General features: G+C 51.2%; 1 protein-coding gene across 29 annotated transcripts in view; it reads right to left on the bottom strand.

Annotated features, from left to right (window-relative positions):
* The window catches only part of TIAM2 (TIAM Rac1 associated GEF 2), a 268,448-nt gene that overhangs the window by 10,724 nt on the left and 234,524 nt on the right, over positions 1-23,200 (bottom strand). For all 29 annotated transcript variants that reach the window (XM_064598246.1, XM_064598239.1, XM_064598241.1 and 26 more), the window contains 4 exons: positions 4,821-5,000; positions 2,261-2,329; positions 1,599-1,724; positions 657-765 (listed from right to left, as the gene is read on the bottom strand). In XM_064598246.1, coding sequence (XP_064454316.1) covers positions 657-765; positions 1,599-1,724; positions 2,261-2,329; positions 4,821-5,000 — 484 coding nt within the window. The remainder of the gene's footprint in view (positions 1-656; positions 766-1,598; positions 1,725-2,260; positions 2,330-4,820; positions 5,001-23,200) is intronic.

Below are 23,200 nucleotides of genomic sequence, written 5' to 3'. Positions count from 1 at the left end.
CCCGAATCCAGCGCCAGGCTGGGCCGACAGGCCGTTACTGAAAGCCCAGGCGCTCCGTGCCCCCCCCACCCCCCGCGGGCCACCTCGCACCCGGAGAGGGTGAGGTCCACCCAACGGGCCTCCCTGGGCGTCAAGAAAACGAAAGGCTTCAGTTAAAGCCAACGAAAGAAGATGGTAAGAACGGAGAGGCGAAGGGTGCCTCAGGGACAGGATGTGGGCCACTAGGTGTGAGTGTTTGCCCGGCTCCGTCAAAGCGGCTTTAACTCTAGTTACCGCCCTGCTTGTGAACGTGCTCGTTGCATCCATGGGCTTCCTCGGGCCTAAGGAGGTTAGCGAGAAAGGAAGAAAACAGCAGCGTACGGTTCCTGGGTTTCAGATCAAGGAGTGTGGCCGAAAAAAAAAAAGAAGCCAGAGGTAATTTAACAGCAGAGTGACACAAAGCAGAGAAACATCTCTGCTCTGAGGACACGTGTTCACTGTTACCAATAAACTGAAATAAACTAAGAATTTTTCCCCTACTGCCTGTCAATTTAAAGGTCAAGAACAGAGCATGATCCATTAAAACTGTACTTATCCCCACTTATTAAATGCAAATTTACTGTTAACAACTAAAAAAAAAAAAAAAAAACACAGCTATAAAGGTATGAGCAACTTACCTCGCTCTAGAACCTTCTGTACTTTAATATGATTAGCACAGAATCCGCTGTAGAGTTTAAAATGGTCCGCGTAATAAAGGAAAGAGCCTCCAAGGGAAAACAGCAATTTCTAGGAGGGGAAGGAAAAGTCACATTGGACATGGTTTAATCGGGGTCCGCTGGCTCTGGTGTGGCATCTGACTACTTTGGCGCATCCATGGCATCTGTCTTTCAGATACCAGAGCACTAATGCCTCAGAGAAATCACCAAATGAAATAAAGCCAGGACTGCCCCATTTCCACAGCAGGCAGAGAACAGCCTGGCATCCCCCTAGCAGATCTTGAGTTTGACTGAAAGCCTTCTGGCAGCAGAGCTGACACCACGGGCAAAGGACAAGAAAGAAAGTTCGACAAAAATACATCTGATAACGTGGGATATGAACGATCTGGGAGGATAATCAATCAAGCATTACTTGGGACGGATGCTCTCGACTGTATCCTGCCCTGTCCCCTTTCCACTGTCTTGCACCTTTCCTCCCCTGGAGGGGCTCCTCACTAGTCACTGATGCTCACGTTGGAAACAGGGCTCCATCGAAGAACCACTGACCGATGCTTTTCATTCCAGCGTCACATGACCATGAAGATGCGAGATTAGATGCAGGGTAGGTGCTCCTGCTTCGAGCAAACTCCCTACGTATCGTTCAGCAGATCTGAGCAAACAGTGGGGTGGACGTGCTCAGCCACCAGGCAGACTCTACACGAATTGTGCCACCCAGACTCTGACTACCAGAACCACTCAAGATACAAACATGGCCGGCTTTTACCACCTGCCAGAGGAAAACAGCGCAATGAAAGCACTAAATTTACCTTGTCTACGGGCAAGGGACAGCAATTTCTTTTTCAAGGGAGAGTTCTGCACTCTACCCATTTATTTTTGCCGTAAGCCGAAGTCCAAAATACTTACTCTGAACTGTGAGGGAGTCTCAAGGCTGCTGAAGTCCGAGGATGCTGAAATCCCATCCTCCAGAGTCTCCAGAAACACCTTTTGAAATTCAAGCATCTCTGGCAAACTTCCAAAAAGGGACTCCATCTATATGAAGGCCGGGATCGGAAAGAGGGTATCAGCAATGAAGACCCAGAGACCCCTCTAACACCCAGACACACAGGCAAATCCCAAGCTGTTCACCAGGAAGCAGCAGACGGAAGTAAATCCTTCAAAGAAGGCAGCATATTCACTCCGTGACACAGTTTATGCACAGAGTTTTTACAGCTCTGGTTCTAGTAATTCTTAACCTTATAAATGGATGTAACATTTTCAGGATTCAAACTGGCGAAAAATGGAAGGCAGCAGCAAAGAGCTAATTACTGAGATTTAACATTAACAAGCCATGAATTAAAGAGTGACTTTTGACCACACTTTCTTCTACTAAAAGGACACTGACTGTCCTGCGCAGGTGGACTCCTGCCACTGAGCCTCACGTGACGGAGGCCACGCCTGGGTCCCTCCGACAACCCTTTAGTCCTGGTGTTCTTGGGGGATCAGCAGACAGAACCTCCGGGGAGGTCCACTCACAGGCAAACAGACCAACCTGTGTGTCAGTGCACAGGGGGAAGGGGACGGATTACCTCATCTTGGGTGAGAAAGGTCTCATTTTGAAGTGGCACCAAGTATAGTTCAAAGAGGCAGCTCAGATCCTGGAAGACGGAAGAAGAGAATCTTTATCACGTGTGTCTCCGAAATACCCAAGAGTTTCCAGCAGCCCTGACCACAGCTCCAGACTCCCACCGGGAATGACGGATTTCAAGTCTGGTTGAAATTCACGACCCTGAGGGCGGTTCCTGTCATTTCTGACCTAATTCACAGAGGCTAACGGCACAGTGCACTCAGCAGCCGGGTCGCCTATCCGGCTTGGACAGCCGGTGGCAGAGCCAGGCTCCCTCCGTGGCCGATGCAGCGGGAGCATTCATCTCCCTGCGAGAAGGTGAGTTCTGGTGCGCACGTCTGTCGGGCGTGACCCCCCCGGCCAGCTCACCCCGCTTCCTCCTCTGCCTCAGCGAGCATGGCCCGGCCCCACCGTGGAGCTGAGAGGGACGGGACAAGATCTGGGAAGCTCCTCAACTTCGGGGTTGACGCATGAGCAGAACTTCAAGCTCCCGTATCCGAATGCAAGAAAAAACGTCCAAGGATTAAGAGCAGGCATGATGTTTATAATCTAGGCCGTATTGGAGTCTCCAGTAAACCGGGCTCCAGCAGTGCGGAATAGTGGGAGTGGACGGTGTTTATAAAACTCTTTAGATAAAGGGTTGATTTAATAATCTGAAGCCAAGACCAGGATATAATCTTGTAATAGGAAAGGTTTTTTCCTTCTTATTTATTCTGAAGAATTTTCAGTATGAAAATGCCAGAGGTAATTGATTACAAAGTCCACTACTTTGCTCCCTCATTTCACAGGGGAGAAATCTAGACCTGAAGAGCTTTGTAAGAGCCGAAGCCTCCAGAACCTTCCAGCGTAGGTCCCGGAACAAGTGGACAGGCCTGTGATGCCTTTTCCTGTGTCGCAACGAAAAGCTCCCTGGCCTTCCCTCCCTCACCACCTTCCACGGCGACTGCTTCAGAGCAGGGAGATGCGAGAAGCTACTGAACCGTGTCTCAGCGAACACACCAACGCTGACAGTTCCAAGTTGCATGCAGGGATCAAGGTTAGATGAACAAGAGGTAAAATCCCGTGTTAAATGTCAGCCACAAAAAGAAACGACAAAATAGAAATGGTGTGTGTGTCAATCACAAGAGGCACCCGGTGCTGGTTATTTGGTCAGAGCCAGGGACGGGCTGCCCTCCTTCCTCGTGCCGGCGGGGGCTGCTCAGGACTTACGCACCACGAGCAGGTGGGCGCGGCGCCGCGCCGCGGGGCCGGACAGCTGCAGCCCTAAGAAAACAAAGCGCAGGGTTCTTGCAGGGCGCAGGGTCCTCTCTGTCTAGCTCGCCCAGAACGTCCACCTCAGTCCTCCGCCAGCACCTCGGTGAAACCACCGGCCCGGTGCCGGGTGGCCGAATGGTACGGGAGGACCCCACCGACAGGAGCGGTAGGGAGTCTGAATTCCGCCCTCGCCTCTGCGGGTAAAAGCTCGTGTCCAGCCTCCCTCACGCGGCCGGAGGGTCTCTGAAGCCTCACACCGCACAGCACACAGCTGCTCTGGCAAGGCCATCATGATCACAGGCGGTCCAGAAGCCCAGTCTGGGCTCCCTGGTGTTCACGTCATGTCCCCACAGGAGATACTGGGCAAGACGTAACGGGACATGGAAGGAAACTGTCCACTCTACGGCTTTCCTTTCTCCCCTCGGGACCAAAAGGAGGAGCTCGGGGTAGTTCTACCTGTGAGTAGGCCGCCCGTCAAGTCCAGAGAAAATGACGGTAACACTGACGGAAGGGGAAGCGGAGACTTGTCTTGTGCAGGAAGGAGGTGACAGCCGGGTGTGGGTGGGAGTGGAGGGCACCCCGAAGGCCGGGCCGCCACCCGGGGCCGAGCCTGGTGGGACTCCCAGCCCCCGCCCTGCGCCCCGCTGCCCCTGTCAGCCCCGGCCGAGCCAGCGAGCTTCCAGCAAACACGGAAAGCAGAAGAACCCGGTCTTCCCGGGCTCCGGCATCCTTCAGGAGAGGTTTCTCAAACTACTGACTGGGGTCCTCGGAAACATAAAGGAATTCTTCGGGTACTGAAGTGCCTGGGCACGCACCCCTCTGTGCCGGGGTGGGAGCGGCCCTGGGATGACCCGCTGCTCCGTCGTGGGACCTGTCCCGCGCGGCGACGGCCACCAGGCAGCTGTGGGGGCCGCACCAGCAGCCGCTTGTGAGCAGGTCGCTCCCTGGTTCCTCAGCCCCTCGAGTCCTCTCCAGCGCTCTCCTGCTAAACCCCTACAGACTCCCTTCCCACAGAGCGCAGGTGACAAACCAGAACATCTGTTTCCACAGCAAAAGCTACCTTGGTAACGCAGTGAGCCGAGCACGGATTCTCCCAAGCCCTCTCGGCTTGTGGGCCCTCTCGCCCCCCGCCCCCTGGGCAGCAATCCGCTGCTTCCAGGAGCAGGCAGCTCAAGCACGAGTGCTGGGGTTCCGGGGAGCCCTGCCGACACACAGCTGGCCACCCCCGGGGAGACCGAGCAGGGAAGAACACGGGCCCCCTCCGTTACCTTCACGTAGGACTTCTCCGTGTCCATCAGCTCCTGGATGACTTTTCGGAGGCGATCTGCATCGGAGAGGTGGCGAGCCAGCGGCCGCGGAGGTGGGTCCCGAGGCCCCCGAGGCCCTTCCATGCCGTCGCTCTGCGTGTCGCCGAAACCCCTACACAGCGCGGCGATCTGTTCTGCACTCTGAGGGAGGGCGAGACGGGGGGTCATGTAGGGGACGCGCTCCATTATCACGGGCCTCGCAGCAGGGACACAGCCAGCGGCTGTCTCCGCCCAGTGCGCTCTCGGCAGTGTCACGGGGCGAAAAGCTAGGCCCACTGGTCTCACTCATTCACCCGATGCTTTTCTGTTGTCCTAATAGCTGTGTGGCACATGGCTTGCTGGTACTGAAACTAGCAAACAAGGCGCAGGACTAGCCGTCGGTTTAATAGACTTGAGGGCGCGCTCAAAGCAAGCTTGTGGCTTTCTAAGAGCACACTGAGGAGCCTCCCGGACAGAACAGCCCTGGGAGCCTCCGGAATGGCGTGGCACCCCAAGGATTTTAGGATGGCTTGGCCACAAGGCACTTGCAGCTCTAACCTCAAATCCAACCACGAGCTCTGCAGTCTCACGCCAAGTAGTAGAATACGAGTGAAGAGGTTAGAGGTGCTGCACATGCTGGGGATGGGCGTGAAGGGAGGGACGTCCCCTACCCTGTGGGGTGCAGAGTTCCCCCACCCCACCCCAAGGAGGGCCCCGAAGTGAGCAGGGGATACAGCAAAACCCAGTGAGTGCCAGAGAAGAGGGATGAACCGGCTTGCAGGAAGCTTCCTGATGACAGTGGGAATGGAATCATCCAGACTCAGGGACAAGAGGAGTCAGTCCCCCAGCCGTCAGCGCAAGTTCCTACTTTTAAGCAGAGTAATGGAAAAGGCTTCTCAAGGGGAGCCCGTTTGTAGGGTCCTGCCCGAGGCCGGGGGTTTGAAGTCTTGAATGTGTCTCCTCCCATATGTTTCCACAGTGCTTTGCAGCGTCATCAGATTACACTCAGCGTCTTTTTACTTCTCTTTCTCCTTCCATCCCACCCGCATCCAAGCTCCGGCCCGTCTTACTACCCACCAGCGGGTAAGGCTGTCTGGGGCAGGGGCCTTTCCCTGTCACTGCCCCAAGCGCCCAGCTCAGGGGCCGGAGGCCCAGCCGGCGCCCCGCGCACCTCACCTCCCCTGCGCTGCCGTTGTTCCAAGAGACAAAGCAGCATGGCCCAGTACACGTGACTAACCGCCATCCATCTTTGGCAACTCTCTCGGCTAAAACTCTTCCCTTCTTCAGTTTAAATGCCTTCAGGCCTGATCTCTAGCGCTCTGGCTGGGGCAAAAAGCTGAACTTGGCAGAACCATCTCTTAATGCTCCATTTTCTTGGGGACCTTTCAGAGCACAAACAGCTCACACGAGCGTGTGGGTGACCACAGTGGCCTGATGCACACCGGTTATAAAAGCTGACACCTGACAGATGAAAGTCTCTCGACGCTAAAACAGGACACTCTGGCCCTCCCTTTTTGCCTCCCTCTCTGCTCTACCCTCCACACTGATCTGGCTAATCTTTCAATTCAGTGGGTCTCAACTGAGGGCCCCCTCTGTCTCCAAAAGGAAGACTGGTCCTGCATGAGAGGATGGTCCCCTTGCCAAGGTAAGAAACACCAGAGCACAGCCCAAGGCTCACTGGAAGCCAACCCAGGCTTGTGTGGAGCAAATGAAAGAGTAAGACTCCGTAAACCAACGGGAGCCACTTTGTTGTGTGCGGGAGGCTTCAGGAAGAAGAGGGTTGTAACATGGTCCTGGAAAGCACACGTGTTCCAAGGGAGAACCACAGAAGAGCCAGAAGGACAGTGGGGGATGAGCACTGTAATACAGAGCCCAGCTCAGGGGAGTGAAAGTGGGCCTCCTCTCCCAGCCAGTTGTCTGTGACCAGGACTTCCAGACTGGGGGGGGGGGGGGGGGGGGGGGCGCTCTTGAAATATCATTGTTTCTCTCGTCTTCAAATAAATCTTGGTGCAAAAGTTAGATCAACCACGGAACAGGCACTAAGCTTCCAGCTAGACACACAGACACATATAATACAAAGTAATTTACTTCTCAAACAGTTCAAAGCGTGTGTAAGTCCTAATGATTCTCCTGTGATCCATGCATTATCCACATACACATGCGAACGCAAGTGTCTTTCTGGTAACGCCCGTCAGAAGACATTCATTCCGGGTAAACTCTCAAAAAATAAGAAAACAGATGTGCATCTGAAGGCACCAATCAAAATGCATCTTGATATATCAAAATGTCTCACCTCATGTTTAAAACGACCAAATCTTATGATTCATTACTGAAGGAATTCCAACACTGTTAACGCATGCCCTAAAAGCCTAATGACATAAGAGTAAAAGCCCAACAGCATGGCGCAGCCAAAAGGCGGCTTTTCTGTCTTCCAGGATGTGAACATCATAAAGGAGCCCTGGGGAATACAACCAGACCACTCCAAACTCCGTGCTCCTCCTTTCCAGGGGAGCTCAACCCTGGCCGCACATTAAGCAGTTTCGGGAGCTTTAAAAAAATAGCCATGGCTAGACCCACTCAATCGGTGGGGTTCAAGCTATGATTATTTTTTAAAAGCTTCCCAGTTCGGTGAGCAGCATCTACTTCGGTCTCCAGGAGCAGCGCTGCCTTCCGCCCGATCACACTGTCCCCATGGTCTACAGTGAAGGACGGCCACGTAAAAGGGACGTGGTCTGAGCTCACGAGACAGAGGAAGTAGACAGAATCATACCCACGGCCCTGGTAGTCTGGGTCCAGCCCTCTACGAACTGAGCTAAACAACCGCAGATGATGATACTGAGACTCCCAAACTCACTTATTTGAAATCTCTATACTGGTATTTGCACCACATGCTCAGACAAAATAATTTTGCAATGCTGAAAAATAACAGCTTCCAGGGCTACAGAATCTATATTAAGCTCACATATACTGCACAAAATGCACCATAAGTTAATGGCAGCTGGTGAGCTTACAGCTTTGCCTTGCTGGGATGTCAAAAATCACACCTAACAATGCAGTGTTAAAATAACGAGATTTTAAAAATAAAGTATCTTGCCATTTTAGAAAATCAGAATTCATTTTAAGAACACTTCTGGTAAGATTAACTTGGAAAAGTGAATGTTCAGGGGGATTCTGATAGCAAATGTACTTTTTAAGGTGCCACGATGAAGTGCTCAAATGTGACAAAGTCACCTTTCTCAGGCAGAGCAGCTGAGCTACTGCCTGGGGGAGGTGGTGGCGATTACTTGGCATCAGGAGGCAGGAATTCTAAAAGAAGACGGATTGTAAAGGTGTTTTTACGTTGTATCCACAAGAGTTGCCCAGGTGGTTACGTTTCAGCTTCTCTATTCTTAGTGACAGTCATCAAGGACTGAACTGTTAAAGATAGAATTCTGGGTGTGTCTGATCAGCGAGGTCTAGTAACAGTGACTACTCTGATTGGGCCGTTCTCACACCCAAAACAGGGATGGGGGTGAAAAGCACAAGCGAGGTGCAGAGGACCAGAGTTCTATCCCGGCTCTGCCCCCAATCCTCTGCACGATCCAGGGTAAGGCTCCTGAGTCGACTTCCTTATCGATAGACCAGAAGCAGCATTACCTATCCCATCAAGTCACCCCTCGAACGGCCAACTAGGTCACCGAGAAAAGGGAACTCGCGTTTGCTGAGTCCCTGCTGAATGCTAGACAGACAGAGCTGGCAGGGGTCCTCCCCAATCTGCCGGCACGTAATCCTTACTGGGACTGAGACAACACAGCTGAGGGGCGGGGGCTGTGAGGGCACAGGACCATCTCCTGGCTAGCTCTCTGCAGGGTGCCCGCCCCTCCCGGTACCTGGCAGAGTATGGGGCAGAGCAGATGTGCTCCTCAGCCCCTGCCCCTGTGGTCTTGGCTTCCTGGCCCCCGCAGCCACCTCCGCTTGGAGAAACACCTGCAGCCCCCACACATCCGCAGACAACCTCCACATCTTCTAGGCTGCTCCCACGCCCCACTGCCCCCCCCCGCCCCATCGTGGGAATGCTGCTCTAAAAGCAACAGAGATTTACAAGTCAGGGTTGGGGGTGCGCGCAGATTCGGAAGCTCAGCAGCGTGTGCCTGTGCGGAGAAAGACACCCCAACCTCAGTACACACCTCGGATTAGGACCTTCCAGTCTGTAGGCTCAGTGCTAAGAATTGTGGGTTCACTGTGGGCTTCATTTTTTTATAGGTAAGCGCAAAACAAATATTTTCTTTATGAATTCCTTTAAAAAATTAAATGAAAACAGTTTTCCCAAAAACTGCGCTGTAAGGATACAGCAGTGATACTGACCGAGACAAAATTTTTTCAGGTTTTTAGGCTGACACTAAGGCTGACCCCCGCTTGAAAATGATTTGATCTTATTTATAGATGAGGAACATCTCACTAAAGACCTGGGCATTAAAGTGCTTCAGCGTGCTCAACACACACACACACACGCATGTGAGCTGATGGATACGTTCATTAACTTGACCGTGATAATTATTTCCCAATGTCTAGGTACAGCAAATCATCAAGTTGTACACTTTACAGATACAGTTTTGTCAACCATACCTTGCTAGAAGGAGAAAAGGTATCTGAAAGTCCCTTTTGGTTTTGTTGTTTTAAATGTATGGCTAAGGAGACCTTCTGCTTCCTTATATGAGGGCTGAAATGTGTCTTTCCTCCAGGCACCCCATCTTTCCGCAGTGGCAACAAAACAGCTAAGGATGCTCAAGCACCTCGCCCCGGGGTGTCCCTGGAGGAACGCAGGGGCAGAGCCCCTTTCTCAAACTGGTTCTGAGATGCCCCGTCTGACCTCGGACTCAGTGCAACACTCATTCATAGAAAGCTGTCACACCCCCTTCCTCCTGGTTCAGATTAGTAAAACCTGATCCCCTGGGCATAACAACTTCGACGTTTACTTTGCTCTTACTTGGAGACATGGCTACCTGAGGCGTTTCAATTTTGTCCTAGGAATTGCATCTTAAAAGAAAAGATCACAGTGGGATAAGTACATCACATTGTCCAGAACTAGTCTGAGATTCTGCAGCTACTCCACGGAATATCGGGGCTATTGGGAGCCCCGAGGCTCAGCGGCCAAGCGTGGCCTGGGCTTTCCCGCCTCCGTCTGCAGCCCAGTGGTCATGGAGGGACGGCAGGCACCGTGGACTCCTCTGTCAGAGGCATCTGTTTGTACTGCTTGGGCCCCAAATACCTCCAGCCTAAGAAAAAGGGCTGAAAAGCACTGCATCATCTGTAGTTCTAGCTCACAGGGAAATACTTAAAGGTAAATGACAGCATTCACAGCGTGCGCTCCTTGCAGTCCCCCGTTGAGAGGAAACGGATGTTAACTTGGAGGGAAGATCCTTAATGGACTTAGCTGACAGGCAGACCTCGCCCAGGAAAGACACCCTCGTCCTGCTTGGGTAACTGGTCCTACGACAGCTATGGGGTCCGTTTGGCAGATCTCTAGCTGCCACCGCATCCCCCCCTCCCTCCACCACGCAGACCAGCTGAGACTGAGCCATCGCTGGGGACCGAGTCCCTGTCCAGATCACGGCCACAGAGTTTCATTACACCAGCACAAGAAGCAGAAGAGGTTTCTACTACTTCTATTAGCCCTAAAAAGAATGTCAGAAAAAATTTAAAAAACAGGCTTTAGACTCTGAGCAAATGGCCAGTTACCCTCAAGGACAGTCTAGCCCCGGGAAGGTGCGGTCTGCATGCTGTGTGTTCTCCTACGGTGCACTTACCACCTGGAAGCTACGAGAAGCCTGCAGGACTCAATGATCTGAGTGCAACTATGGTGTCAGCTGTCACATCCTAGCAAATCAGTTGTTAAGAGAAGTTCCTCTCAGTTTAAAAAAGAAAGGAATATCTAAAAATTGTACAAAGGACTTTTCAACGTACTCTGCACTACATTAAAGTCACTGACTAACTTACAGGAAGATCTAATATTATCCCCAAGTGGCCCCGGCAGCGGGAATCCGGAAGGAGCGCAAAGGGCTAAATGACTTCCCAGGAAGGCTAGCGAGCAGAGATGGGCTTCACCCCACAGGGAGCAAGGGTAGCCCCCAGCGCCCATCAGGGGCCAGGTCAGACCTCAGGGGCTGCAGGCCTGCCCACCCAGGGGGTTCTCAGGAGAGGAGGAGGGGGCCGTGCTCAGCACCTTGGCAGGGAGGGGTGGGGATTAAAAAGCATTCAAGGTGATCAATGAAATTCACATCTGGGGGGCCACCTGTCTTAGTGAAACAATCCCTGGATGGAAAAGTCTAGAGAAAAAGGTTTTTATATTTATCAAGATGGTACAAAAAGGGTGAGGAAACACTCGTACTCTGTTCTCTAGACCAAAGGGTTCTATTTCCAAAAGCAGAAGGGGAACAGAAACCGTAAAAGTAAATGTGAGCTGATGTCACAGGGGAGCCTTTATTTTATACTGAAACATAACGATGAAGCTAATAAATCGGGGCACAGAAATGCACCGAGGAAACAGGACAGTTACCAGCGACGGGACGGACGCATGGCCGCTGACCCAAGAAGGCCACGACTCACCGGGAAGGGCAGAAAGGAGATGTGTGCGTTGTGTATCTCCACCACACACGAACATACACGCACAGATTTTCTAAAAATGGAATGATATATATCACGTATGCAGTGTTAACCAAGATATTTTTATCCTTGGGTTCATTTAAATTTTCTCTTTTACAGTGGTTTAATTTTTAAGATTTTTAATAAATGCACTCCTTTCCTGTCACTTAAAAAAAAAAAAATGATTTGAGGCTGAAAAGGCTCAAAGTGTTCTGTTTCTATGGACACAGTGATGAACAGACTGACACAGTTCCTCCGCTCATGGTGCCCCGAGTTTGGCTGGGAAGATGAGCTCTGAGCAAGTAATTCAAGATGATCGGCGCCCAAAGTGCGGGGTCCTGTGGACACAGGCCCGAGACCTCCCTTGGTCTGAGCTGCGAGCGCTGACGCCATGCACTCAACGATAAATTAGTTCTCTACACTAAGCCAAGTCTGGGGCCGGAGGGAGCACGGGGTGCGCCAGGGCCTGGGGGCCAGAGCAGCCGCGGCCGGAGGGTCAGGCAGAGCAGGGAGACGGGTGGGAGACAGAGGCAGGGACCGGGCCCTCAGGGGAGAGCAGGGGTGGGTGGCGGGCTTGGGCGATCCTGACATGGCACGGTGGCAATCCCTGCCAGCTGTTAGGTACACACCTGACAGAGGATGACAAGGTGAGCATCATGGTGGCATGAAGGATGGGGGAGCGTGCACCCCAAGTGGGGCAGCCCATCGCCTGAGCCCCTTTTCCTTACCCTGGCGTACATGCAAAGCTCATGCCAAGGGCCTGCGAGCACGCACTGGACCAAGATTTCTGAAACGATTACTTTTTCCAAGACCAGAGGCTTACACACATGGGCTCTGGAGGTACCACCCGGCTGGCCATGACTGATCCCCCCCACCCTTGACTCCTTGTGCTCACCTGGAAAGCAGGGATCGTGTTTTATAGGGTCCTTGCGACGAGTCAATGAGATAAAACGTAAAAATACTTAGCACAGTACAAGGGATCGATAAAAGTTAACCTTTGTACAGGGAGTTTAACTTGCCAAGTTTTGCCATTTTTTCAAATTACAGAAGAAGAAATGTCCTCTGAATCCCCCAAAGGGTGGGCCAGAAAAATCGCACTTCAGGATTTCAGCCTTCTCTCATGGAGCCCCTCCTCTCCACCGGGCTCTGCTCTGGGTGCTGAGGATGGAGCACTGAGCCCCAGGATGAAAACCTCACCGTCCTGTGAGGGTGTGGGGGAGGGGAGGGGCAGGGGAGAGATCGCGAGGAGGAAGCGGGGCGCAGGGCATCTCAGAGGGGGAAGGGTGCTGGGGGAACCAACCCGGGAGGGGCACATGGAGGGCATGGCCTGGGGGCTGCAGCTTCCACAGCCGGTGGGAAGAGAAGCCAAGTTTGTGCAAACTCTCGAGGGAGGGAGGGCAGCAGCGTGTCCGTGTGGCACCTATGTGCACCGGCGGCCCCCCCCCCGAGGGCAGTGCACAGGCGACCCGAGCCCCCCGAGTCTGGGGCTCCCTCAAGGGCCGCATTTCTACACCACGGGGCACTTCCTTCACAGAAAAGACGGGGTGTCTCGAGATCGCTCTTAGGTAGCTTACACAAAACAGCTCATCCGATCTAATACAGCCCGTGCTGGGTGCCGTGTCCTTGCCTTCCCGTTTTTCACCCAGAAAGTAAGCTACGGCTTCCTCCGGATGTACAGTTAAACCTGCGCATCCAGAGAGATGCATGAGCTTCTCCTTGACTTCTGCATGCAAAAATACGCGGCCCACGGTCTAACAGAGACTTTAATGACCCCCCCGCCCCGAAAACCGGCAGGCAGAGGCCAGGGTGGATCATCAGAGCAAGGGTCAGCCAACGAAGGCCTCCGGGCCAGTGGAACCCGCCATCTGCTGCTGTAGATCAAGTTTTATTAGCACTTGGCGCCATGCTCATTCACCTGCCTCTGGCTGCTTCCACCCCGAAATGCAGAGCTGAAGGCTTGCCAGAGCCTAAAACATTTATTGTCCCTTCACAGGAAAAGTCTGCCAAGTCCTGATAACAGACAGATGACCCCAAATCAAAAAAGATTCTTTTGAAATTAGCCTTAATTAAAACTCAACATCACCTAAAAACCTTTATTCTGAACATTTGTAGTGAGTAAAGGGGAAATTTAAAAGATGATTTTATGTTATTTTTCTAGAGACTACAAATGGCCTCTTAATTCACATGAGGTATAAACCCTTTTATGTCCTATGCTTTCAACTGTGTCCAAAACCAAACCAAACACCTGCATGCTCAACTGGCTCAGATCCAGGGCTCCGAAAGAGGACTCAAATTCTCTGGGTTTTGCTTTATTTTGTGTTCCTTTTTGATGGCTGAGACGATTCTGTTTGTCCTGTGATTCGGGGCATTTAGACCTGAATTTAAATCCTTTCTATGATTACTTTATACCACTTAACATTCATACTAAATATGTTTATCTGGTTAAAGACGTCTCTAAGCCAGTATCTTGCAACTGAATTTTTTTTTTTTTTGTAAAACATATTCTTAACTATGACTTTTCTATCAACACTACTCTCAGCCACTTTTCCATCCAGAGGTGCTGATTTCTGGGCTCAGGTCCATTTCCCTTCTTTTCCTTCAGTGTTCTCTCATGGCCCACTTTCATTCTGGCAATCAAATAAATTAAACTTGTGTATTTACCGTAACCCTTCCTTCAGTGGTTAATGTCTTCACTGAACATTCTAGTCAGTTTCCGTGTTTAATGCCAGTTTTCCCAAACAAGAGTTAGGTCTCTGGCTTTATTCTTAGCAACTGATAATAGATTATTGAAGCAGTTTTTGCAGGAAAGGTCTTGAAGTGTTACATATTCTGAGAATTTACTGAGCCTTTTTTTCTATCTTTGTCACTGTATTTGAAGGAAAAGAATGCATCCATATAAACGCCAATTGCAATCACATTCTTGACCAGCGAGAGCTTTGATCAATCTGATATCCACCAATTTTCGGGGCAAGTCTGTATGAGGACAAGACAGCTGAATCCTGGAAGGGGGCAATCCCACACACTTGGCTTTAACAGTTCCAGCTGTGTCCACTTTCATTTTCGGGGCAAGTCTGTATGAGGACAAGACAGCTGAATCCTGGAAGGGGGCAATCCCACACACTTGGCTTTAACAGTTCCAGCTGTGTCCACCTTCGCCCGGGGCCGGGGCTGCCCAGCAGCCTAATCCCAGACTGCCCCCCAGCTGAGTCCTCTCCCCTTTCCTGCGGTTCCCTAAGAAGCATATTTTCTTTCTAGTTGTCATCTACGTGGGCTCCTGGTTGCCTTACCTAGAAAAACAGAAAGTAGGGTAGCACCCGGTTCCTGGCTGCAGACCAAGCACTCAGCTCTGAGAGCAGTTCAAAGATGCTCAGAAAACTGTAAGTCAGTTGCACCCATTCCCATTCCTTGATGGTCCTCCCTGAGCATCTTAGCTTTCAGACCGCCTTAGACTTGTATCCCCTAGTTGGCTTGGTCTATCTTCCCATCTTGGTGTAACGGGAGCCTTGGGTCTGCCTACTCTCACAGCGTCCTCTTATCCACGAGGGTGTTCACAGACACACGGACTAATAGAACCTACAGCAGCCCCCCTCATCCACCCTGGCTTAGCGCCCCCTGCAGTTTACAAAGCTATTTCTCACACATGGCTCTCCTTTGATTTCACCTCCTTGAGACTATCATGGAAATGCAGTCCTAATCTTTTTAATAAGGTTATGAGGATTCAGAAGATGAGGCGACTTTCCAAAAGCCCGCCAACCAGGCAGTGAGAGGCTCCAGCACTTGGGTCCCGCTGTCTTTCCACTTCCTGCCTGTCCCAGCAACAGCAAGTTAAGAGACAAACATCTACGTGCTTTTCCCCCGTAGTACAGCCAGGGATGAAATCCTTCTTGTGAATCTTCTCATCTCTTCTATACCCCATTCTCCAAATATAAACTGAAAATAATGCTGTTAGGGATAGCCTTGGCCACGGGGACAATCAGAGTCAAGGCCAAGTGACAGCAACACATGGCCACCGGTGAGGGAGGCACAGAACGCCCAGCAAGCTCGCAACGGCCCCCTAACAGTCTCCAGAAGAAACAGCCATGGTGTCTCTTTCTGGGACAGGCAGATGAGAGTATCTGCTCTGACTTGGGGAATGAAGGCGGCTATTTCTGCAAATTATGAATTCTTTAAAAACTTTCCTGAGCATTTAAACTTCATCTACGATCTCTTGCTGCACAGCAAAGCAAGGTGGCTGCCTGGGCTGACAGCCCTGCATGACCCCACGGGAGCTGCAGGACGACGGAAGCCGGCTCTTCTCACCCGCTCCAGTGGCTCGTACCTTTGTGACCCTTTATCAACTACACTGACTTTTTTTTTTTTTAAGATATTATTTATTTATTTGAGAGAGAGGAGAGAGAGAAAGCATGCGAGCACAAGCAGGGAGGAGAGGTAGAGGGAGAGAGAGAAGCAGAAGCAGATTCCTCCCTGAGCAGGGAGCCTGACACGGGGCTCGATCCCAGGACCTGAGACGAAGGCAGACGCTTAACTGACTGAGCCACCCAGGCACCCATAACTACACTGACTTCTACTGACTGCTGTTCCAGCAGGTTGCATGGGTCAAGGATGGCTCTCAGTCACTTAGGAAGAATGGTATGGGGGTAGGGAGAGAAAGTCTAGGCCCTATTACTTGTCTGAAACCTACCACATCCTCTTTGGGCTTAAAAAGGCCTGGACTACAATAGCCAAACTATGGAAAGAGCCAAGATGTCCATCAACAGATGAATGCATAAAGATGCTGTGGTATACATATATACAATGGAATATTACGCAGCCATCAAAAAAAAAAAATCTTGCCATCTGCGACGACGTGGATAGAACTGGAGGGTATTATGCTGAGCAAAATAAGTCAATCAGAGAAAGACAAGTATCATATGATCTCACTGATATGAGGAATTCTTAATCTCAGGAAATAAACTGAAGGTTGCTGGAGTGATGGGGGGTGGGAGGGATGTGGTAGCTAGGTGATAGACACTGGCGGGGGGTATGTGCTATGGTGAGCGCTGTTAATTGTGTAAGACTGATGAATCACAGACCTGTACCTCTGAAACAAATAATACATTATATGTTAAAAAAAAAAAAAAAAAAGAAGATAGTAGGAAGGGAAAAATGAACAGGGGGAAATCGGAGGGGGAGACGAACCATGAGAGACGATGGACTCTGAAAAACAAACAGAGTTCTAGAGGGGAGGGGGGTGGGGCGTTGGGTTAGCCTGGCGATGGGTATTAAGGAGGGCACATATTGAATTGAGCACAGGGTGTTATATGCAAACAATGAATCATGGAACACTGCATCAAAAACTAATGATATAATGTATGGTGACTAACATAATAAAATAAAATTTAAAAAATTAAAAAAAAAAAAAGCCTGGACTATCAGTTCTAATATTTGGCTGAAAATAATACCTGGAATCTGGTATCTAAAAAACTGTAGCTTTGGGGGCGCCTGGGTGGCTCAGTTGGTTAAGCGACTGCCTTCGGCTCAGGTCATGATCCTGGAGTCCCCGGATCGAGTCCTGCATCGGACTCCCTGCTCAGCAGGGAGTCTGCTTCTCCCTCTGACCCTCCCCCCTCTCATGCTCTCTCTATCTCATTCTCTCTCTCAAATAAATAAATAAAATCTTTAAAAAAAAAAAAAACTGTAGCTTTGGGAAGAAAAATCACAAAAATATGAAATGTAAATTACTTGTTAGTATCCTGACCACCTTTCTTAGGCTTGGATAAAGTGCTATTTGAGTGAGCACAGATACAACCTGCAGGCCCCTTTACTCCTAGTTGTAGTTAGATTTTTTTTTTTTTTTTGCTAGATTTAAGCAGTGGTTTTTTTTTTAAAGATTTATTTATTTGAGAGAGAGAGGCAGAGCGAGAGAGAATCCCAAGCAGACTCAGAGCATATAGCCTGACACAGGGCTCGATCTCATGACCCTGAGATCATGACCTGAGCTGAGACCAAGAGTCAGATGCTTAACCAACTGAGCCACCCAGGTGCCCCATTTAAGCAGTGTTATAATCAAGTCTGTTCCATTACTCTGGATTGTATGTTATTGACAGGGTCAAATTAATCATCTCACATGAACAATGTCTGCCTCACACACATTTATCTGAGACTTTACCACCAATCTCTAAAAATCTAACACTGACTAAATAATAGAAATGAGGTCATAAAATTTAAACTAAGACAATTAATTTTAATAAACCGTTTGGCAATTTGATCAACCTTCTAGAAAATGCAAGTCAATAAATCCAAAGAACCAAAGCCATGTTTCCCCAGGAGCGCGGAGCACGGCGGACGGCTGTAAAATCATACACGGACAGGCAGGAGCGCAAGCAAAACCAAAAGACGTCAGAGACAACGTGACCGCAACCGACTGTCAATTTAAAACTTTTTTTTTTTTTAAGCCTCAGACACAGAAAACTAATTTTAAATCTCACCTGAGATTACTGGTTTGATAATCCTCTCTCCATCGTGGAAACTCATCTATAAAACCACGGTGTTTAAGACCTCACTAGGCAATTGAGTGGAGAGCGCAGATGCCCTGCCCCATCCTGGTGCCTGGAACAGCAGGCTGATGCCGCCCAGGCCAGTCTTCTCATCTGATCATCCTTTCTGTCGTGGCTGGATGAACCATGAAGGTACCGGATTCTAGAACATTTCAAAGCCAACTCCAACGCCAACTCGAAGCCCCTTGGCAGGACTCCCCGAGTGACACAACATTTGTGGAAACCCTCAGCCTGTGCAATGCCAAGCCAGAACCTTCTAAGCAATTGCATATCTAAGAGCTTCCTCATCTGACATCTGTTTTCTGAAAACACAAGAGAACTTAGGTGGCAGCAAAGAATCAGAGAGTGTGAAGGAAGGTGAGTCACAGAGGAGGAGGGATGCTTGGAGGCGGAACAAACAAAAAAGGGATAGGGAGGCGTGACAACAAACAAGAATGGAAAGGAGAAAAGACAGAACTGGGGGCATCAAAAGCCGTGCTTTCGGTTTTCTCCTGTCTCCCATATTAGTGACAAATCTATTTTGTGTTGCCTGGTCCTTTGTGCTGGTATCAAGAACAGCAGGAGACTGATTTATGAAACTAATAATCCAACCTTTCCCCCGGAGAGTGAGAGGCCAGTACTGGAGGGGGTGAAGTGTTCCCAGCGGGGTCCCCAGGCCCCCACTCCCTCAGCGCCTGGCCCCCGCCGCAGTGACACAAAGTCCGCTCCGAGCGGACACTACAGAGGAAATTGCAAAATGACTCACAACAACTTCTCAGAACTTTTTCAGCAAGTGAAAGCAGCTACCATGTGGGGCTGGGACATTATTAAAAGGTGAGCATCTGCTGTAATGAAAGGCGTGAAGAGAACGCACTGAGGCTCAGATACATCTGCGCTCATGCAGGACAAGCGAAGTCTTCCCTGGACTACAATCTCTGACACACAGATTTTTTTTTTTTTTAAGATTTTATTTATTTATTTGACAGATAGGACATAGCGAGAGAGGGAACACAAGCAGGGGGAGTGGGAGGGGGAGGGAACACAAGCAGGGGGAGCGGGAGGGGGAAGGAACACAAGCAGGGGGGGTGGGAGAGGGAGAAGCAGGCTTCCCGCCCAGCAGGGAGCCCGACGCGGGGCTTGATCCCAAGACTCCAGGACCACGACCCGAGCCGAAGGCAGACGCTTAACGACTGAGCCACGCAGGCGCCCCTGACACACAGATCTTTAACGGAGGCATCGACACGACTGTCTCAGGCCTCCTAGCAACAGCTAACATCTGGGAATGCCTTTGTGGGGGAGGTCCCAACGAATGAAGGAACAGAGCTGACACCACACCAACCCCCATTCTTGGTAAATACTGACTGTAAGACAGGATTCGTGGCACCCAAAGAGTGGCCAGCCAAAATGAGATCCTAACCGTGGCTGTCATTCCTTCAAAAGACAAAGAAAGGAGCGAACACCAGAGCCTTCGCTGGCTTGCTGACGTGATGGGGCCGGGGTAAAGTTCTCTCGGCCCCGGGGAAACCATGGGATCGTCTGCTTCCTTCTTATCCCCTGAACTGGGCATCCAACCACCCCTCTGGTCCCACAGACAGCTGTTGATTCTACTGAAGGGAGTTCTACAAAATGTTGGCTTGGGGTCAAGATCTAGATTTTTGCCCCGCCTCCCCAAAAATCATGTTCTTTCACTAATTACAGAAAATGAAACTCTGAAAATGCTAGAACATCAGTGCATAATGCTGTAATTGGTGTTCAACAATGTAGGAATGTCTAACCACCACCAGCAATATTCTCCTTGGCCTCAACCTAACGGTTTATGCCATCTGGGGCAGGGTTCTTATGTAATAACAGTATCTCAATGTCTCTTAGCACATTAAAATAAGGCCTTACTACTGCCAAGCCCACCACACCAATCAGACCTGAAGATAAAGACAAAGTTCAAAATGTCACTTGGCTAAAGAAACACAGGGCCAGGGGTGCCTGGGTGGCTCAGGTGGTTAAGCATCGGACTCCTGGTCTCAGCTCAGGTCTTGATCTCAGGGTCAAAAAAAAAATAAAGGAAAAGAAAAGAAACACAGTGCTTTTCATTCTGTAAGTACCTGATAACTATGTCTGTAATATTAATAATATTAAGTCAAGACAGCAGCTAGATTACTCAGGTGTTTACTCAACGTCAGAATTATGAACGTAGAGCTCACTGATTCCTAAGGAGAAAATCTGTGGGTAAACGTCCCAAGCAGAGCGAGCTCCCTAGAATTGCAGTGACTTGTCACATACAGGAGCAATTTCCTGAGGGCCCATCACTTTCATCAGATGCTCAATGGTCTGCTCTAAGTTATTTTCCTCAACCAGGTAAGAGAGTAAAAGATCGGAGCTGATACGGGAATAGAGCACCTAACCATCCTCACTTTCACTTGCCATGACCTTCAACCCCCATAAGTCTTACAGGTTTTTACTTCAATAACTGTGTGAAGGACAATAAATAATCAGTGCTAATTCTAACTGGTTTCTTCTAGAATTAATTCTCTTTTAAGCAGCTCTCTGTATTCCTGAGGAGAAAAGGCCACACGTCAGGCAAACGCCGGCTGCAGATGAGGCGTCGGGGCAGCGAGAGAGGCCGGCGGGGCGTCAGAGCACCACAAACAGAACCAGCACGGGCCTCCACGACCGGCAGACCCGCCCCTCAGCGCGCAAATGCAGAAGTCTGAGGACTCCTCCAAGGACACAGGATTTCGGTGTAAGATTTGGGGCCCAACCCCAAGTGTTCTTCCCCCACGACCACCCACGTCCAGCAGGCTTCCCCCCGAGAACCTGCATGAGCCTGCAAACGGGGTTTACTGACGGTGGGGTCTGGCCCAAGACTCCCCGCTCAGACTCCCTGCTTTCTTCTCCTCCAAAAAGGGAGATGATTCTGAAATTATTCTGTCTCCAATCCAGGAAGCCTAGAAAGAAAAGAAACATGGAGACACAGAGGGCGGGACACCATGGAGGAGGAGGATGAAGGCAAAGGAAGGGGGCGGCCTCGCCTCCACGGCCACTTCCAAAAGCATATGGCCCGCTCTGCAACCAACACAGACCACGGGCGACTTGCCACCACCCTGCTGAGACTTGCCCCGGCGGGAGGCAACAGGGGAGGTCCCAAGGAGCGCAGCTGGGGTCCCTCTCTGCCACCCCCCCCCCCCAAGATGCAGGTGGCTGGCTGGCTGCTCTTCGAACGTGGGCCTTTGCTTGGCCTTGGAAAGGACAAACCCACCCTCTTCCAGTCTCGTCTCGGAGGGGCTGGAAGCAAAATCACGGCCCCCGCGGTTTCGAAGGAGAGGATGAGTAGGGAGAGGCCCACCCGGGGAAATCAATGTGGCAAGCTAGTCTTCACGCCCAGAGAGGTAAAGCCTTCATGTGGCCCGGCTCCAGGGAGGCTCAGGCACTTTCCTGTGAGTCACGGTCCCGACAGTGTGAGGAGGGGGTGTAATTATCCCTTCAGCACTGCCAGTGAGTTCTAGAGCTGCGTCGAGCAACAAGCCCACCCGCCCTCTTGCCGATTCACGCCTTGGTGCCGGCATGGCCTCCTGACGCCTTCCTGCTTCTATTTTTTTTTTTTTTTTTTAAGATTTTTATTTATTTATTTGAGAGAGAGAGAGAATGAGAGACAGAGAGCATGAGAGGGAGGAGGGTCAGAGGGAGAAGCAGACTCCCTGCTGAGCAGGGAGCCCGATGCGGGACTCGATCCCGGGACTCCAGGATCATGACCTGAGCCGAAAGCAGTCGCCCAACCGACTGAGCCACCCAGGCGCCTGACGCCTTCCTGCTTCTTGCTCCCTCCCTGGGGTCTCCCAGGATGACTCCCGTGACAACTCGTTCTTGCTCCCAGAAAACCAGGGTGAAGGGGGAAGTCTGGAGGAGGATGAGGAAGCAGGAGCCAGAGGGAGGCAGGAAGGAAAGGGCCGGTTGGGGCTGGGGAGGAGGCCAAACAGGAGGAGGAAGGAAGAGGCTGGAAGGGAAACTGGCCACATTAACAAGAAGGGAAGGGGAAGCCGGGGACCGAGCGGCCTCCTGAAGGCTTCCAGCCTCCCTGAGCCAATGCTTTTGGGCCCAGAGCAAGAGGGGCATGGCCGGCCCCAGGCCAGCCCCTGGGAGCTAACACCCTACAGCCCGGCTTCCAGACCAGTCTCACTGGACTGCCTGAACAACGATACTCTCTACCCGTACAAGGCAGGCGAGCACGGCTCCCTGAGGCCCTACACCCCAGCCCAGTCTCATTCGACAAGCAGCCCCAGCCTCTGAGCTCCCAGAGCCTCTCTGGCAAAGGCACAGACGGCTGAGTGCTCATCGGGCACCACCATGTTGTTGGCCGTTTCTGTGTCTCTGGGCTCCGGTGAGCCCACAGCTCTGCCCGTGGCAACAGCAAGCCCCTTCCCATCTTCCAGACTGCTTGGGCCAGGGACACACCCGCCCCGCACAAGCCCCGTTAGGACCCAGCCCCACGGCCATGTTGGGAGGGTAGCAGCTGGGAGAGAAAGTGCAGAGAAGTCAACACCATCAACATTTCTTCCCATTGCCTTCTCCTCAACTCCACTGTTTGTCCCCCTTCCCTTGGACAAGCTCCCCCTGCCCAAACTGCTTGCCACGTAGCTGCTGGCTGAGAGGGTTCACCTCTGGTTCTCAATGCCAACCCCCTTCCAGCTCACTGCTGGCCCTGCCCACACCCTGCACAGAGATCTGGTTTTCCTCCTCTTCCTTCCCTCCTGCCTTCCTGCCTCCCTTCCTCTCTCTCTCTCTCTCATCTGACACTGTGGGTAACATCTCGAACCCTGCTGAAGAGGGTAGATAAGCGATCCTTGGCAACAAAGAGGACAGGGCTCTTGTGCGCTTCATGGCTCAGCGATGTCCCCTCCTGCCACACCCAGCAGAGCTGGCATCTTCCGGACACATCAGCCCTAAAGATCAGGGCAGACCAGGAGCCGGGCACTAACCCCTGGAGCTGGGAAAATAGTAATTAAAAAAAGAAAAAATTCCAATCAGCTCCAAAGAGATCAGATGGACTTTTAGACTCCCATGCAAACTAAGCACAGTTGCTTCCAACAAATCCACAAACTTGCCGCCAAGTCCCTGCCACATGGATGTACTACGGTGTTAGAAACGCGGAACAGTGCATTTGAGAGCCGGGCAGAAAGCTCAGCTCTACTGGATCCTGTACCCACGGCGCCTCTCTAGGCCCTGAAGGGACGC

Source organism: Mirounga angustirostris, unplaced genomic scaffold, assembly GCF_029215605.1.
Source record: "Mirounga angustirostris isolate CCGP_5_RB_7025 unplaced genomic scaffold, mMirAng1.0.hap1 SCAF_8, whole genome shotgun sequence".
Lineage (NCBI taxonomy): Eukaryota > Metazoa > Chordata > Mammalia > Carnivora > Phocidae > Mirounga > Mirounga angustirostris.
The sequence above is the reverse complement of the archived record's forward strand: the minus strand, read 5'-3'. Positions and strand labels throughout refer to the sequence as shown.